The sequence below is a fragment of the Larus michahellis genome, chromosome 3 (assembly GCF_964199755.1).
Source record: "Larus michahellis chromosome 3, bLarMic1.1, whole genome shotgun sequence".
Lineage (NCBI taxonomy): Eukaryota > Metazoa > Chordata > Aves > Charadriiformes > Laridae > Larus > Larus michahellis.
In genome coordinates this window covers 104265080-104283245 of record NC_133898.1, presented here as the reverse complement: position 1 = coordinate 104283245, position 18166 = coordinate 104265080, and the positions used below count along the sequence as shown (strand labels likewise).

At 41.0% G+C, this 18166-nt stretch overlaps 1 protein-coding gene across 24 annotated transcripts in view; it reads right to left on the bottom strand.

Moving 5' to 3' along the window:
* The window catches only part of DST (dystonin), a 312504-nt gene that overhangs the window by 158952 nt on the left and 135386 nt on the right, over positions 1 to 18166 (bottom strand). For all 24 annotated transcript variants that reach the window (XM_074581579.1, XM_074581580.1, XM_074581578.1 and 21 more), the window contains one exon: positions 10109 to 10275. In XM_074581579.1, coding sequence (XP_074437680.1) covers positions 10109 to 10275 — 167 coding nt within the window. The remainder of the gene's footprint in view (positions 1 to 10108; positions 10276 to 18166) is intronic.

Here is an 18166-nt window from a genome sequence, read left to right as displayed (position 1 = left end):
CTCTATTACATGTATATGAAGATGAGGAAAGTGATAAGGGGTGAGATTCAGCTCCAGATCCAGACACTTTAATGTAGGTGTCTACATGCAAATGTCTGTATGTATTCTATTATAGTGGCTGGAAACCTGGCCAATACATCCAGTTCAACCTAACTAAGAAGTTATCCAGAATCTAAGAATTACTTCAGAACGAACCAAATCCACTGACTGTACTGAGTAGAAGTTTAGATAACCGCAAAGCTGTCATGAAGTATTCTTCCTCACTGAACATGCATGTTTTGAGACTGACACTCTTAGAAACATAAAGCAATGCTGTACGTTTAAATGCAAAATTGCTTAACTGGCTCTCACAGACTCAGTAACGATGATTACTAGAGATTTGCTTAGGACTTCTTTAAGACTTTCTCATTGAATTAATATGAAACAAATTCAAGGAGATGCATGGTATACCATGTCTCGTAGTTCATCATTCAGCACTTGACTGGGAAAACAGGTAAAAAGTACTCCATGAAATCCTTCTATTTTGGCCAAATGACATAGATTATTTGAAGTAATTAACATAAATACTTGACTGCTTTTCAGTAATATCTTTTTTTGGGGGGGAGATATGAAAAATATTTCATGTAATCTCAAACTTGAGACTAAAGTGACTGTTCAACCATATATTCACAACAACATCTTCAACTAATACACAACATGGTGAAATAAAATTACCCCAACATATCAAACCACTAGGTGAAGCTGAGCAGTCCATCACTGAAATTAGGCAACACTTCACAATTCAGGGAAAATGCAAACAATTTTCTAACTGAAAACTCTCATTATAGAAACATTTTATCCTTACAACTGTGATAAACTGGAAAGCATGCTGCTGAATACAGCTCTGCATGTTCTTTGTTCAAGTACGTGGCAAACACTTTTCTTAAGCTCACAGGTCCCCAGCCTCAATGACACACTGTGCTAATGTATTTCACATGATCATTATGACCTGTACACTCTTTGGTTTTGTCTTCTCTTGTGCTGGTATGACAGGAATGTGTGTACTATTCATTATTTTATGTGCCTCTACAGATTTCATTCAATGCCTCTCTGAAGATGAACAATCATGCCTTTTTATTCCCTCAAGAGCTGAAAAATTCTCATGTGATCTGAACTCTTCAGCTCTCCCTTGTATCTTTTTCTTAATTTTTCATATAAATTTTCAGATACTATGAATAATTCTGAAAAAACTATTGCAAGTGACGGAGCAACACGGGCACGCTATTTACAGATACATTTCCTGTCTCTTCTTCACACATCCCAACATGTTATATCAAGACTTCCTACAGAAAAAGAATGAATGTTTTAACTGCACTAAAAATAAGGATAAAAAGCCCTCAGGTACCCTGACTTACTAATTTATCCCCTAACAACATACACAGCTAATTTGGATAATGTCTTCTATCGTGCAGGTCCATGATTTGATAAGCACTGAGTTTAATAAACCTACTGAAGCCTCCTGTCCCACCTTTGTTAGCACAGCAAAACTTTACCTGTAACTTGCCATACCCATTGATTTAGATAAAAACACAATTGAGGCATTGTAACATCAAAGACCTATTGATGAAATGTGAAGTTCAGCTTTAGCCATGCCTTACGAACCCTAATCACAACTTGGCAGTAAGTTTGATGCGTAGATTTCAAGCTCAGTATACACAGGAATGGAAGTAGAAAGGATCTCAGTCAGTCCTTTCACCAGCTTTAAAAACAGACTTTACATTCTCTTTGTAATACAAGATGGTTTTGTCACTACAAAACCAGAAACGGTATAGTAACTTTCCCAACTTTTTGCTTATGATAAAATTTAAATAGGAGCAAGGCTCATAGCTGTTAACCTCAACCCACACTGTACAAGCTACAGAAATAACCATAAATAATTTACCTTCCCTTGGAGTGTTTGAATACCAAAAATACAATGAAGAAACCCAACCAAATGATTTTTCTGTTTGGCTCCCTGAGAAAACTCCCTCCAGATCCCAGCAGCGACTGCCCGACACACTAGCTTCCCAGTGGGATTAATGCAGCTACCAACAATGAAGAAGGGTGAGGTACCATCATGAGTTCAAAAGATTTCCCAAAGGCTCCCTGTGACATCCTGTCTTGGAGGCAACCACTGCTCCACGTGCCACAAATTTGGAAAGGCATTACCAGAAGACCAAAACCTCTTCCTGTCCAATCTATCATGGGCACATACGCCACCCCTGCTCAGCCACCACAGCCTTTTGACAAAAGGCTTCTGACACCCTTAGGTGTCCTAGAGTAAGAGACACATGAAACCTGGATAAAAAAATGGCCTATTAATTCAAAGCTTTATTTTTCATTTTACTCCCATTTGGCCTAAGCAAGAAAAAAGCTTTGATTTCATCCTAATTTATTTTTTTCTTCTCAGTTATTGCAAAAAGAAAACTGTTATCATTCATTCAGCTGCTACTCGGCAGCAGGATCCAGCACAATGTACACAGGGATCATTTTAAATCCAGATCTGAAATTAATCAACCCAACTGCCTGGAAGTCTTCCATCTAATACCCACTAAGGCTAACCACCACCACAACACAAGATGTTAAAATTGCAGGCCTGCTTCCAGTACTATTTTAATATAGCCTTTACCAAAAGCCACCACAGAATTTTTCTGAGTGTATTCAATTAAATTGCAGCTGAGGTTACTTGCTATTTCTAAACCTATTAGTTATATGTATATGCACACTCAGGCAAGTAACATTAAAAGCATGTCCACTTGTCAATATTTTTAATCATCCTAAATGCTGTTTATCTTTTCCCAAATTGCCAATTCTTAATGCCAAGTTTGTTTCTTCTACATAACAAAAGCTGTTGAAAACAGTAACAACCACGCTGCTGAACATGGAGGTGGATGGGAAGCGAGGGGCAACGCAACCAAACTCACATTTTCCTTTTGTTAAGGCTGGGTAACAATAAATTACGAGTTACAAAACGGCAAGCCAAAACTAGCAGACCCAACTAATCTCTTTATTTAAAACATATCCCCTAGCATTTTAAGGCTTGACACTGTGTAATATTTAGTTTCTTTCTCATTCATTCCCCAAGGGTGTTCAACACGTTACTGCAAATTGAGGCATCACTATCCCTCCCCTTAAGGAATGTATTCATGTCAGTACCTGATCAGCTGCAACAAGTTTTAACATCAGAGGGATGCCACATGCACTGCCGGCCAGGAGCTTAGTGTTCCACTAACTACACATACACAGCAAATTGTCCTGGGTAAGGCTGAAAGAGCTTGTTCTAAACCAGAAGAGTTATTTAGCAGGCAGGAATCTAGCTTGTTCCCTGCTACACCACGCTCCAAAAACCAGCCGCTTAGTAATTCTGCAAGTGTACGGAGTTACTATCATAATATGTCAAAAGAAAAGCGTTGTGACCCTGGAAAACTTGTCTCTCGCTTTACCTAGCATTTATGGAGCTGCCACAGTGCTCCTTCCTTTGGGGACACATTCTTTGCTGCAGTTTCTATTCCTCTTCCTCCCACATGAAGCACCCAGTGTAACTACGCGCTTTCTGGGCTGCATTCACTGTCAGCCTCTGTTCCTCTTTCCTTCGGGGATAACAGCCATCTTCTCCTTGCTCTCTCTCTCTAAACTATATACAACTTAAAAGTACAGGCATCATTAAGGTCTTGCATAGAGTTTACCAGAGCCAATGGCCTCTTTGGATCACATCCAATAAAAAATATTTTCCTTCTAATTTGTGCTCAAAACGCAACACTTTGAACTCCATCACCACTTTGCCTCTCTGCAGCATTTTTAATACTTATCGTTCTTGTTAGATGCTGCCAAAATTTGTAGCCAACTTCTGCACGTGGTCTCGGTAAACCTTGGTATAGCATTACATGAAATAATCTCGCTTGTTTTGTTGTCTGAAAACCTTCATGTGTATATTACAGCCCTGCTTGCTTGTCAGACCTCTGCCTGACCTAAACACGGTTTATTCACTTTTTTTCCTAACCAGCGTCTTTCCATTTTGTATGGTTGCTGCAATTCATCTAAAAGTCCAGGCATAACTGGACATACCTACGCTGAAAGTGAACAGGAGCCCAGATGAAGGGCGCATGACTCTTTAATTGCTAGTCCTTCCCACAGCATGGCCATGGCCGTTGCACTCATGCCCTCCCAGGCAAGACCTGGGCCCAGTTCAAAGGACAGCGCTGACCCAGGACCGCTCTCAAGAGGCTGCAGCCTGGCTGGGGGGCGCGGGGCAGACTTCAGCCACGCAGACACAAGCCCTGCTGTACCACAGGGGCTGGAGCCACTTCGTTTATGAGAACAGACCTAACACTTGAGACCACAACTTAAAAAATATGGCTTTATCTGGGAACTGAGTTCGCAGTGCTTCCTGAACAGATGCTATTTTTCACCATACAGGCAACACTGGGGCTACTCATTAAACGCTATTATCTAGTTACACAGGAACATACTGCTCTTTTCTGGAATTCCTTTTGTAAGTGTTAAAAGCAAAATTACCTCTTCATTATAAAAATTGTAAGAACACAAAAATAAAACGTGCAAAGGAGAGCACACATTTTTACAAAAAGCGTGCATGTCTGATGTTAATCATCTTTTCCTATCCCCCATACTTCACTTTTTTCTTTAGAAAGTAAGATGCGCGTGGTCTGTAACCATGTCTGTTTTCTGAGTATCAGTAGGAACTGTCCTTAATAAAGTGTCTATAGGTGCCATTTAACTGTAAATCTTACGGATATTATTTTTCCTATTTCTTAAATTCCATTTTCAGACGCTTTTTTAACTGAAACAGCCTGCAGTCCTTATTCATCAGAGGCTCAGGGCAGCCTGAGGTCCAAAAAAGCAATTTGTTACTTTGGTATAACTTTTTATTTGAATTTGCTTTGCTTTAAAATAAATGTATCTGCAAAGTGTAATGTAGATCTATAATTTAGATTACTAGCTTCAATCTGGCATGCAACTCCTCATGAAAGGAGAGTAGCCTTCATTCTCTATGGACACCAACTCTTTCTATATATTTTAACAATGGGATACTGTTCTAAAAAATGAGTATTTCTTGTTCCTGGGCAAAAGGCATATACATAAGAAAACACAAATCAAGAGCATTTACCTAAAACAAAGTTGAGTGACTAGAAATACATGATCGAGCTGCAAGATGAAGACCCCAGTGTGTAGACGGCAGTATCTCCAGGAAAATCTGGGCACTGCATGCTGATTAAAGTCACCTTCCAACTTCGAAGTCTGGCTTAAAGGTTTTTGCTACGTATGATATGATGGTATGAAAGAAACAACACGTACTTTTTAAAGTGCCTGAAGTCAGATTTCTTCCAACACAACACACTGAAGCAAATAACACACGTCTTCAACGAAAAATTAAGCTCTAAAAGGCTGATTACGTAAGAGATGAGACATACAGAATATTCTCGAATCTCCTGGGCATATCTGTAGCTTTCAGTAATGGACCTGAACACACATCCAGAGAAAGGTGTGGAGGTTCAAAAGAGAGTCTGAAAGATTATATATCTAAATAAAATCATAGAATTAACAAAACCTGGTAATGTTCCATATTAAAACTGACTTTTTAATTTTATAATTTTATTTCATCTTTCTACGCAAGAACAAATATTCACACAGAATAACAACATGAAAAGCAAAATCCAGGGCCTGCAAGGGAGCTCCCTAAGGCAGTTCTTGAGGCTGGTGCAGAGCCCTGTTCGTTTCCCAGGGATTTTACCATGTATAGGATGCTTTAAAATGGAAGCTTTATATACTCTTCAGAAGCTCAGCTGAGTAATCTTCAATCTCACACTATAAACACAGACTATAAACACATGAACCTGCTGAAAACATAAGTAAACTTCTCACATGAAAACAAATTACATTTTCCTAAGTCTGGAGGAAAAAATCAAGTTGTATATGGAACCAAGTACCTCAAATAGATTAATTTCTTCCTATCGTTTCTGTCATTGATAAAATTACTTTCCTTTGATTTAAAGAGCACTGCAAAATCACTGGAAACTCATTCGTACTCTTAACAGAGGTAAAAGAGAAAGTGACTGAAGGCACTCAGGAAAAGCTCTGACAACCCTAATCTTTGTTGCTTGAGAGGAATGAAAACAAACATCCTGCATTTGCTCAGGAGAGCAGGTGACTGCCTTGAGTGTGTGTGATCCGGCGCCTGCACGCGGCCCACGTCCCCAGGCTTGGCGCTGGAAGCGGAGTGCTGCCAGCATGGCTGCGGATGCGCGCAGGGCAGGGAGACGGGGAGGAACCTGGCTTGCCCAGCCACCACACACCAGCCTGCTGATCTCCGCCGAGATGCTGCAGCGGGTACTACAGTTAGTCATGCCAGGGAAATGCTGGCCTTGTCCTACTTCTCCCACGCACCTTGGGTGGAGCAGAGAGCCATGGCAAATCCATGCACTATTCCTGCAGTTTTCCATCCTAAATCTGAGGTGGCTTGCACCAAAAAAAAGGTGCTGGGATCCTCTGCCGGAACAGAAAAAAAATGGAGACGGCTACCGGCAGCCCAGATGAAATAATCCTCCCCTGCTGTTAAGAGCAGGCGGGCTGTCAGCGCCGCCGAGGGGAGAGGCTCCCTGCCCGCTGGCGACTGATCCACAGCCCAGCTCCTCGCCCAGCCCTCCACAGCTACAGCAAGTAAGCTGGTGCATACTTTCTATTTAAAAAATCGCTTATGCCTGGAAAGGAGGTAATGATAACCTGCCACTCCAGTTCTGTCACCTAGAACTGGACAGTGACATCTCCCTGTCTCATGGATCACCAACGGTAGGGATCATGCTGGACCCGTTCAGCTTGTGTTCTCAATGACACATCCAGGAAAGGCCTCTCAGCCATGGTGTCAGGGCTGTGAGCATGGGGTTTGCCTGTCTGTGCCCAGGTTCAGCTCAGAGGCAGCATGGCTCCTGTCCTCCAGGAGCTGCTCATGCTCTCGCCCCTGGCCCCCCAGCTGACCTATGGCCCCTGCAGCGGTGCATCCCCGTGCGGGCCACGTCCTGGCCCAGCCTCAGCCTGTCCCCAGGGAGGTGCCCGATGACCCACGTTGGGGCTGCCCCGGTGCCCCCGGCCGCCCTGCTCCTGGCTGGGGCGGTGGGATGGGCCCTGGCTGCCAGGCCCTGCCCTGACGGACCCTCCATGGGGAGCCCCCGCTGCTGTGCCCTGACATGGGTACGCATGTGCTCTCCACCCAATGTACAGCTTACTGTCGCTCAGTACAACTGCAGTTCTAGATACCAGTAACACGCATGCTATTTCTGAGTCTTCTGGTTATTACTGTCATAATGTCATCCCCTTAAAATTAGGTCTGGGCCCATTTAAATCCCTTCCAGGGCTGGCAGTCGTGTTCCTGCTGAAGAGCCCTGTCCCCACTCGCAGAGCATGGATACTCCTCCTGTGCCAGAGTGCACACTAAGGAGAGGTATCTCCATCAAGCACAGCATTCCTGGCACAGGAGGGGCTGCCACACTGCACCACGATGGACAGACGTGCACCCACGGGGGTGCTCCACGGTGGCAGCATCACAGTCCCACCCCAGTGGCCAAGCAGGAACACCTGGTCGTCTGTCCTGGCAGAGCATGCCAGCGGGCAGCATCCGCAGGATGCTCAGCCTAGTCCTGAGACCACCTGTGAGCTGCAAACTGGGAGCTACTAAAACAGACAAACAGAGCATATGGAGAATCACTGCCAGAAATGCGCGCATTTTGTTAGTGTTTAACCTACTTACTGCTCAGAACACAAACCAAGCTTTAAAAGATCTCTCTGGAGTAAAACACTGTAGTTAAAAATATCAGATGACTGTTTGGAAAGACCATTCCTATCTTGTGAGCAATAGCTGGAAATTATTATCTCTGTTTTAACGGTACAAAACGGTAAGGAAAGAAACATAGAAGCTCACTGAAATCAGTGGAAGAATCTCACTGATTTCATCAGCAAGGCAGAGTCCAAGAATCTGTAACCTCTCACAGCAAAAAGACATCAGATAAGGACAGTAAACATTCCTGGGAAGGACACGGGATCCTTAGGTGGAGAAGATATGTTTACAGGAAGAGGATAAACTAAATGGAAACTGGTACAGAACTGCACAAAATGGGGACTCTGCTCCTCAGCCACTGAATCATCGGCTTTGTGCAACGCAGTGCTGTCAAAGGTGCTTGTGCTTCCCTGCTGAAACGCTGTGAATGAAACTCACGGAGCACTGCCAGAAACACTGCTCCAGCAAAGCAGCTGCAGGTACTCAGTCACATCCCAAAGCATTAACATTTGCACAGACAGAGGATGGAATTCCAAGTTTTTCATTATTTATTAACCAATCTGTACCACAACCACTAGTTGCTGAGCTGTAAAGACTACACTGCCCTATGTAAGTGGTATAAGGCTCTGAAGAAGCTCTGTGAAATATTTTCCATTATTCCATCTCATTAAGCTCCTTCCTTTTTTCCCCTCCCCTCTCTCTGTATCTTTCAAATTGTTTATTTTTTCAAATACTTGCCTGCACTATGTTCATTCTTTTAGCTGCTCTGTCCTGAAGTAAAACAGCCTAGTCTTTTGCCAGCTATTTCCTTTTGTCTTGCCAATGTTACTAAAAGAAGACTTGCTTGCTGGCATGCACCTCCTCCCTGACTGGCCACCCAGAACAGAAGCGTTAGTCAGAAAAAGACCTCATTGATTCAGATGCAGCTTCATTTTACCATGAAGCTATGTACTGCCACGGCTAACTTCTCTAGGACTCAGAGCACCGATGTTATGCTTACAGCCTCTCTATGCAACGTGTGAGGAACAGGCTGCATCTGCTTGACTCGTCTCCCATTTTATTTCAGTGTCCTAGTCCCCATAGTGCATGCACATTGGCTCTCCCTAGGCTTCCTTCTGTGGTGAGCCAAATGGTCCTGCAAGATGAAATCCAAGAACAGAATAAGCTGCTCCAAGGTCTGTTCCCTGGAGCTGCATTAAATTGTACCAAATTTGGCTCTCTCCACTTGGGACACTCCTTCGGTATTATACCAAGGAAATCATGTGCCCTCAAACTTCTTTACGATACGCTCCAGTTTATACAGCACAAACTCTTTACACGTGCTATAATAAAATCCAGAAGTTGCAAGGGACAAGTCAGTACACACTAATTAGCCCAGTGGCCAGAATACTCTCCCATGAGGTCCCCTAAGACACAAACCTTCTTATTCAATTCAGGAACCAAAAAAAACGTACAAAACTAGAGAGATGTCGCAACAAAGAGGAACACTGAGCACAGCAATGATCTTAAATCTCATTCCTCTGCTGAGTTTTGATGCCAAAGTTGACTTTTTATAAAGAGAGACCCATTTTTACTTAGAATCCAGAATTAGAAATCCTTTCTTGCCAGTAGACTTCTTCAATGGTACTTTAAGTAAGTTAATGTAGTGCATCCTTGAGCTTCTAGCCACAGCCACCAGTGGTTCTACAAATGCTTGTTTATAAGATTGTGGTCACAAAAGTATAGAAAGGGGCAGAAACTAGCACAATTACCTTCTCGAACTGAGAAGGTTCAAGCCAACTGGTCCCATTTTTCATGAGAATATCCTACCATTTTACAGGGGACACATCTCAGAGTAGATCTGGGCTCCAAGTGGAAACACCGAAAAAGGTCTAGGCTCCAGGGGCATGGTACAGGGAAGAATAAGGGGATCTTGGGCACATCTCAGGTCATGCAGTAGTTGATGGATTTCACCAGCAGTGCAGTTTTGGACTTTGGTGATCAGTTCTGATTCTACCCTGCCTATAGTTATATGTCAGAACGACAAAAAGGGACTGTGGAGAAGACTGAACAGTGGAGACATTCTTCTCGGCAGCTTGGAGGTGCCCCACAAGAGATGCGCAGGATTCATGGGGATGCTCCTCTGAAGAAGGAGGGACACACAAAGGCTAATGAGGCATCCTTTGGCTGCAAAGAGCAGCGAATTACCAAGGAAAGAGACAGTGCCATCTTCACGGCTGCAGTGCATAAACCACAAGGCCCTCTCTCTACGTACATTAAAATGCTGCAACTAATATTTTTCAAGAGAACAAACACAGTACTTACCTGTATTTATGAATGATGGCATTAAATAATCTTCCATCGCGCCAGCAGGTAGTGAAATTTTCACAACGGATTCCAGCATAACCCTCAGTTGTCTGCTGCGACCACAGGAGCAATCTCTCTTTAGCAGACATGTCCTCTGACTCTCCAGTAACATGGATATCAGATATCTAAAATATAATTAATATAAATATTAAAATTACATCTAACACATAATAATGTTTAAAATATTGCAGAAAACCACTCTGCATTACTGCGAACCCTTCTGTCTGATAACTGCATACATGAACGTGTTGATTATTCATGTACTATATTAATATTCTCTCACGTTATATACATATGCACTCTTAGCATCTTCAGTATGATAGACAAAATTCACAGCTTCACAGTTTTCTTCAGTTAGCTAGTTCTCAGCCTCTTAATTTCTGGGGACAATATAATACCATTCCATAATAAAAAACACTTAAATATGTCTATTTTATGTTGATAATGTGAATAATAGTCTACTTTTATGTATTTTTAACTATTATACATAAATGTTACATAATTACATAAAAAATACAACATATTTCATACGTATATATTCATATCTATGTAATAGCCATGTTTATAGTATACATTCTTTATTTAGCTACCATGCTCCTCTCTCAAAACAGGTTAAATTATAATACATGCTGCTATGGAATTCAGCAATAAAAGAGTCATTTACATTGAAAACTGACAATAAAGGTTTTAGGACAGAATTTTCTGAGAAGCATTTTATGGATGACTGACAGGTTAAAGGCTTACACACGAGAACTTTGCCTGATACCGAAGAGCTGGTTTTGTATTATCTAAGCATCGTTAACCTCATGTCAGACAAAGCAGGAAAGTACCGGGAATTTACATACAAATACTACTTTCTATTACCTCTAATTTTCCCCTAATGAAGTTCAGTCAGTTTGCTTAAAGAACTATCACTGTATAAATATGAAGCAGGTATTTCTCTAATTTGCTTGTGTATTGTTTGCACCTTATGTGATAGAAACTGTATTCAATGTATATCTGAAATGCAAGATAGAGCACCAATATGACATGCCTTAACAAATAAAGTGATTATCACAGGTTGTTTTTCTATGTGGCCACCTTTTACCACTTATTCCATCAACAGTGGATAATACAATTTGTTATTCTGAAGAACTTCTGAAGACCTAAGAACCCAGGTACCATGAGGCACTGTATAAGGACCCAAGCACCGTAGCTCAGACATTACAAAAAGCAGGCTGAGGGACTCGGGCAGAGGCAAGAGGGCTTGAGACAATGTTAGGATTTGTGGGTGGACACTAAGCATCCCTGTGAGCCCCCCTGGAAGAGGCCGCGCCGCACTAGCCTTCACCCAGCACTGCCGGGAGAGTCAGGTCTCCTGCGGCTCCGGAGCCAGCCTGAGGACAGGGCTGGGGGAGGTTTGACCACAGACAGCTTTGGGGGCGAGGTAGGTGCTTGAGTTCGCCGCAGAAGAGGCTTAACCTGAGCCGTGCCAATTCCAACAAACCAGGGAGCTATGTTCAGTCATAACCGTGCCTCCTGGCCTTGAAATCTCTGCACACAAAGATATCTTCTGTCTGGGGTCTTCCTGGGGGAACTCAGACAGGCTAGGCTGGAAATTACGTGTTTTTCTCACATTAGAGCCACACAAAACACAGTGCCAGGAACAAAGAGATGTAGCTTTCCTACTGATGCTACTGTGTCAATGCTTGACAGGAGGTGGTGGGAAGCACTAGGAAGCAGGGGACTAAAGAAGGAGCTTTGGAGATGTCAGGGCAATGTAGCTGCCACAGCACTTGCTGCAATTTCTGTTTAACCACCTTTCACTCTTCTGGGGGACAATGAGCATTTACAGCCATACAGTAAACAAAGTAAATCTAATGCAGGGAACAAATTGATTTACATTATTTTCTATCCAAGCATCCACAAAACACCAAGTTGTGAAAGCAGTTCTTCGGGTACTTATCACCGGCCACCACATCTGCTGGCTCTAGGTAAGGGAAAGATACAGGCACTGATGCGAGAAAGCAAAGTAGTTTGAACTGTTCAACTAGCCCATAAATACCTCTGAAGATCTGACAGCATTTTTTTGCATCCTACTATCTCCAGCACATTTTTAAGAAAAATCAAAGAGAAAAAAAAATAAAATCCCTTTTTTGTTTAAAACAGAGAGAGACACATGGAGCTGTGATTATTTATACATTTCCAGGTATCCTGCATCAATCCTGCACAGAGTATTTACTACATGAAATCACACAAAATACAGACGGTATGAGTCCTGTATGTGAAGACAACAGGGAATCCAACATGGCAAAGACCAACCTAAAATCATTCTGAAAATTTTCTTGCAAAAATCTAGGGAGCTCATCTGTAGTATACGATTTCCTTTCCCTGGGTTACTTGTATTCTTTGGTATTTCAAAGCAGGAAAGCAAACTAAATATTTTTTCAGTAGCTTTAGTTTCTATTCATCACAGAACAACCAGGCCACAATATAAATCAAGTCAACCATTTACCACTTATCCGGACAACGCTTCTGAAAGAGATGATGTCATCTGGAAGTGCCCAGATGTCTAGCAAAAGAAAAACTTTTAATTTTTTCGTTGCTGTTTTCAGAAAGTCCTCTATGTGTAATCCTTAAGTATCACACTTTTAAATAAATTCTAACGAAGCAAGCTAACAATGTAATTTGCTAATGGCCATTCCTTACTGCTAGGTTCGAACCTTTAGCCTCCTTCACGGTTAATTGACATTTCAGACTGCAGAGAGTGCAAACACAGCATATTTGAGTGCACATTAGATTCCTCCGGCAACAAGTGATTTCAGACATCAAGGCAACTTCTGAAGGTCGTACTTGTATCTGTTGTTACATATAAATAACATTTGTAGCTATGGACACAAACACCAGGAGAATATTTCTTATTCTGAAAGTTACCACTAGGCAAGCATGCAATCCAAATTTTGATTTAGCTCATTACCCTAAAATGAACAGGATTTCAATCCAAAATCTTCCAGGCACCATTCAGTGCCCTAGTTGGCCATCTGAAGAAAAAAGAATAGACTAGACTGGGTTTAAAACTGAAATTGCTTTCCACTCATGGAGGTAGCCCATTTCAGTACAGGTTAAGGAACACAAACATTAGCCTGAGACTTGAAACAGCTTGAGCGCTTCTGTTCTCTAAATAAAGTATTTCAGATTCCAAGGCTAAGATTTCAGACTTTTTCATAAACACTGAATTCATATTTTAGAAGTATAAAAATACACTGAGAGAAATGGTGAGTCAAAGAATTATATTTTATTATGTTTAAAAACATGAGCTCTACTTTGCAAGATGCCCTATTAACTTGGAACTACTTAACAAGTAAAATACTAACTCCACAAAATAAGGTGTCAGAGAGAGAGCGCGCACATTTTCCCTTTGATAACCCAATAAGGACAGTACAGATACTCATCTACCAACTCTGCATTATCATCAATATTGATAACATCATTTGCCACAGGAAAGAAAACGACGGACTACTACATTAGGAATACTAGGACAGAAAATAAGTTAAGGGGCAATCAAATCTTTTATTGTTTGAATTTTGTCCTTCAAAGCAAACGGTTTGTGTGAACCTTTCATTTTTATATCTCACAAGCCCATCATTTACCCGCTATCATCTCTTACTAGAGGACATTTGTTCCTTGAGCATGGAACAAATTATTGAGTTTGTATGAGTTTGAACAGTCGTTTGCTAGAGATACAGTTCTCCAAATAATCTCAAAGCCTGTGAATTACAAGTTATGCAAGAAAAAGGAGACAAAGCTAATTCTCTGCATAGCCCTAGTCTCTCAGGATCCAAGTCTTAATTGGCACTAAATACTCTATTTCTTGTTTCTAACTGGGAGAACTAGTTTCCCTCTGCTACCGCAAGTGTTTTTTCTCTGCCTGTAAGTTTCCTCTGCACCGCACAGTATACAAAATCCATACACCAAAAAGCCTCAAGCTCTTTGCTTGCACTGATTTCACTGATGCAGTTTTGAGTCCAAAGAGCAGACCAGAGAACACCTTCCAAAAGAGATCAGTGGTGGTGCTGGATTTCCCTAGCTTGTTTTTTACAGTGCAAACAGAAGAAGAGCAAGACTGGTACAGAGAGTAAGGAGTCTTCCCTCTGATTCCATCTTATCCCAAATGTTTTGAAGCAAGTCTAAACTTGACATAATGTACTTAACTGCACAAAAATATATAATGGCTTAGAGATGTATGATATATAATGAAATGTATTCTGATGTCAGCTAGAAAAGTCTGAAGAACGCAAAGAAATACGAGAAAAAAGCCTACATTAATATGGAGAGATTTTGAAATGCTATTTTCCACATAAGCTAAGTAGTTAGTTATGTGTTGTGTTTGAAAAGGACTGTTAACAGCATGTTGAGGGAAGTATAGTTATACAAATGGAATTTGAACTTCCATGTGATCACAAGAAGTCATCTCCCCTGACGTTACAGTTGGACTTTGTGAGTTTCCATTTGGCCATAAATTCAAGCGCTCCTATTCCGCTCTCGTAAGGCTCTATGGAGCTGCGAGCCCAGCTTTGGGCAACACCCTTCAAAAAATATTGGATCACTTGAAGCAGAACGTAGGAGAAAAACAAGAATGAGAAAGATCTAAAAATACATGACTTGTTAGGATTGAAAAATTTGGTTTATTTATTCTAAAGTAGGAAAAACCAAGGGAAGATGTGACAAGAGACTTTAAATACGTAGAATGCTGCTGTAAAAAAGGTAATAAATCAACTCTCCTGGGAATGGGAAAAGAACTAATGAGTTTAAAATGAGCATACATGTTTTCAGCTAAAACTGCTTTTTAATACAAAAGACAGATAAGCACTAGAATAATTACCCAGAAAAGCACTGAAACCACCAATAAGGCAGACACAGAAGAACACATATCAGCCAAGAGTGGTTTTCATTAAGTTATCTTGCCTTCAGGTACAGAGGTGACCTTGATGACCCGTCCAGAACCTTTCTGGCCCTAGTTTTGTAGGTCCATCAATGATTTTAGATCTCCTTCATTCACCAGCATTTAAGGTGGATTGTGCCTGCTTCTTTTGAGTATTACAAGGAAGGAAACAATACTATGCCAATAGAATAAAACTACTGACTTTTGCACCTTTGCACTGTCAATTACATTCCAGAAGACTAACTGGCATCTCTCCCTCCCTTAACTGTACTACTTGAATAACTAATAGAAGACTATATGATGGTGGACATAGTTGGAAGTTGTCTTGTTATCTTACAACTATTTGCAATAATAACAGATGACTTACTTAGCCAGAAGTATACAACTGAATATGCTGATTACAAATAATCTACATTTTTTTACTTAAAAGCAAGTGTATTGCCTTCAACCTGACTCAAATATATGGTTTTTTTTCTTGCAGATTATTAGTAGTACTGTAGATGAGATAAGAAATCCACTGCATCAGACACTACGTAGATGCACGCCAAAAAGCAGCTGAGGAACTTGCAGCCAAGTCAACAGTTGAGTACTGGAAGTAGATGAATGACTCTGTTTATATATTAGACATATTTTTCTAGAAAACATTTACATTCATAAACCAGAACTGAAACTACCACAAATTAGGCTGGAAGAATAACGATAATGATTGATAATGTGATACACGTAAGTCATTGGTTTTGACACAAGCTCACAACCACCAAAAACTGGTGGTAACACCAGCTGGTAGCTCTCTTTTGCTGATACTGAATGAAAATCATGGCTTGTTTCAACACAGGAGACACCAAATAATCACAGTGGCAGTATGCCCTGTAGAGAAGCCAAAACTACAACCTTGATTTTCTACTCTACCACCATTGTGCTAAAACATCACTGAGAAGGGGTCTGCTGCAGGAAGCCTCTTTCAGTCTTGATTCACAACTTCTTGACCTTAATGCAAACTGCCACCTGCTCTAGAACAGCCCTGAGTTAGAACAGTATCAGAGCATATCTTGCTTGAGGAAGTAATCTTCCTGTAATAGGAACAAGGGCTGTAGAAAATTAGGCTCCAGCAGAGAGTAAAAACCCCTTTTATCTCAAAGCTATTAGTGAGAAGTCAGGACCAAGCTTCAGAACACCCTGCTTACCTGAATTTTGCAAATAGGAAAACAGAGGTAATGAGGTAGCACGTATTTGAACACAAACCATAATTGTTCTACACGCATAGGAAGACGTGCCACAGAAAGAAACTCAAAGGATACATTCCAGTCGTGGGGACTATGCTGTTTCAGAGGGTAAAATGTCGTATCTCTGTGACAGCGCAAATTAGCCAACTGTACCAATGAGTTTCCTCTGGTGTCTGTCAGTTTGAAAACCCAACATGCTTTCAAATAGCAGCCACATCTGAGGCACCCTTTAAGCTTAAAGTACAGTACAGTGTGGGTAAGCTGACAAGGTGAGTGGAGGCTACTGATCTCTGTAATTGCGGCAAAGAAAACGGTAAAAACTGAGACTGGTAACTGCAAACCTTGCGTATTAGCTCAGGACAACGGGAACTTTGTGGATTTGTATAAATAACAGCTTTACTGTTTTACACTAAAATACAAAACATTGAAATATTTGTTCATTTCTCACATGCAATCAAAAGGGAAGTGGTCATGACTTCGTAAAATAAACTAGAGTCTGAAATCTAGTCTTCTTCCTGGATTTGTTTTCAGGTCAAAGCTGGGCGCTCTTAAAATTACTTATACTCAGGATTTTGGCTGTAGAAAGGGAATTGAACTGAAAACCAGAAATTCCAGCAGCTCAGGCATTTAGCCTGATCTGTCAGTAGATTTCATATTCATATAATTATGCAGTGTTTTATCGATATCACCAGAACAAGTCTCAGTATTGCTGTAGGTGCTCAGCAAAAGCCTCATTTTTCCCCCCTTCCCCCTGCGGTGACAAGGGGTATATCCCTGGTTGGAGTAACGACTGCAGCAATATTAGAAGCTGTAGTACTCTGCTTAAACAGGAAAAAAGCAGCCAAGCTCGGCTCAACAGACAAGGCCTCATACTCCTTTACTCAGGAATGACGTTTTGTTCAAATCAAAGAACATCCCTAAGCTGTTCCTGAATTCCAGCGAAGATTAAGAGGGCAAAGATCTCTGTGTTAATTAGAAGGCTATTTGTACTAGTGTGTACTGTGTGTTGTAACTGGGTGTGTTATCTGTACTTAAAACCTAAGCTTGGAAAAAGTATAATTTGATTCCTGTTACAAAAGTAAATTATATAAACAGACATGTAATTACTCTCTGATGGGAAGGGTACCTTTTGCATATGTCCATTCCCTCTGTTCGCTCAACTCAAAGCCCACATGTCCCTGTTGAGCAAGGGAAAGCGGTTTTGTACCATATCCTGGTATCAGCATTTGACCCACACCTATAGATTTGGGTTGTGCTGAAGATAAATGGGGCAGAATTGGTAATACGGATTGAATTGGTAAGCATGAATACCAACAGACAAAAACTTGCTTTCCTTCAGATACTCTGCAATTAAGCTCATATTTTGCCATTTTTTTATTGTAAAAGGAAAATAATCCTACACTCAGAGAAGGATGGAATGTCAATAATTAATATTAATAGGTCATATAGACAGCTTGGGAGGAAAGATCTTTTAAAAGAAGTGTAGAGCATTATTAACATGGTTTATGTTCACTTCTATTTCAAGATGCCTACATATTTCTATCTTTCTTCAGTTCTTATTGGCCGTAACTGAAAAGAATTACAAATATTCTTTTCCTTGATACAAGACCCAAAGGAATTGCAAGACAGTCAAGACCTGATATGAAAATTTACTGCAGATATTGAACGTGAATTTAAACAACTCCCTAAAACTCACTCCACCTGCTAGAAACATTTTAACATGAAAATCCTTTTCCTAAATTAGGAAACAAATCAAACTACAGACAGCAAAACAGCACAAGGATACATCAACACCCCTGAAGTACAGAGTTATTACTTAACCTGTGAAAAAGATGAAGTAATATGTTCTGTCCTGTGACAACCCATACTATC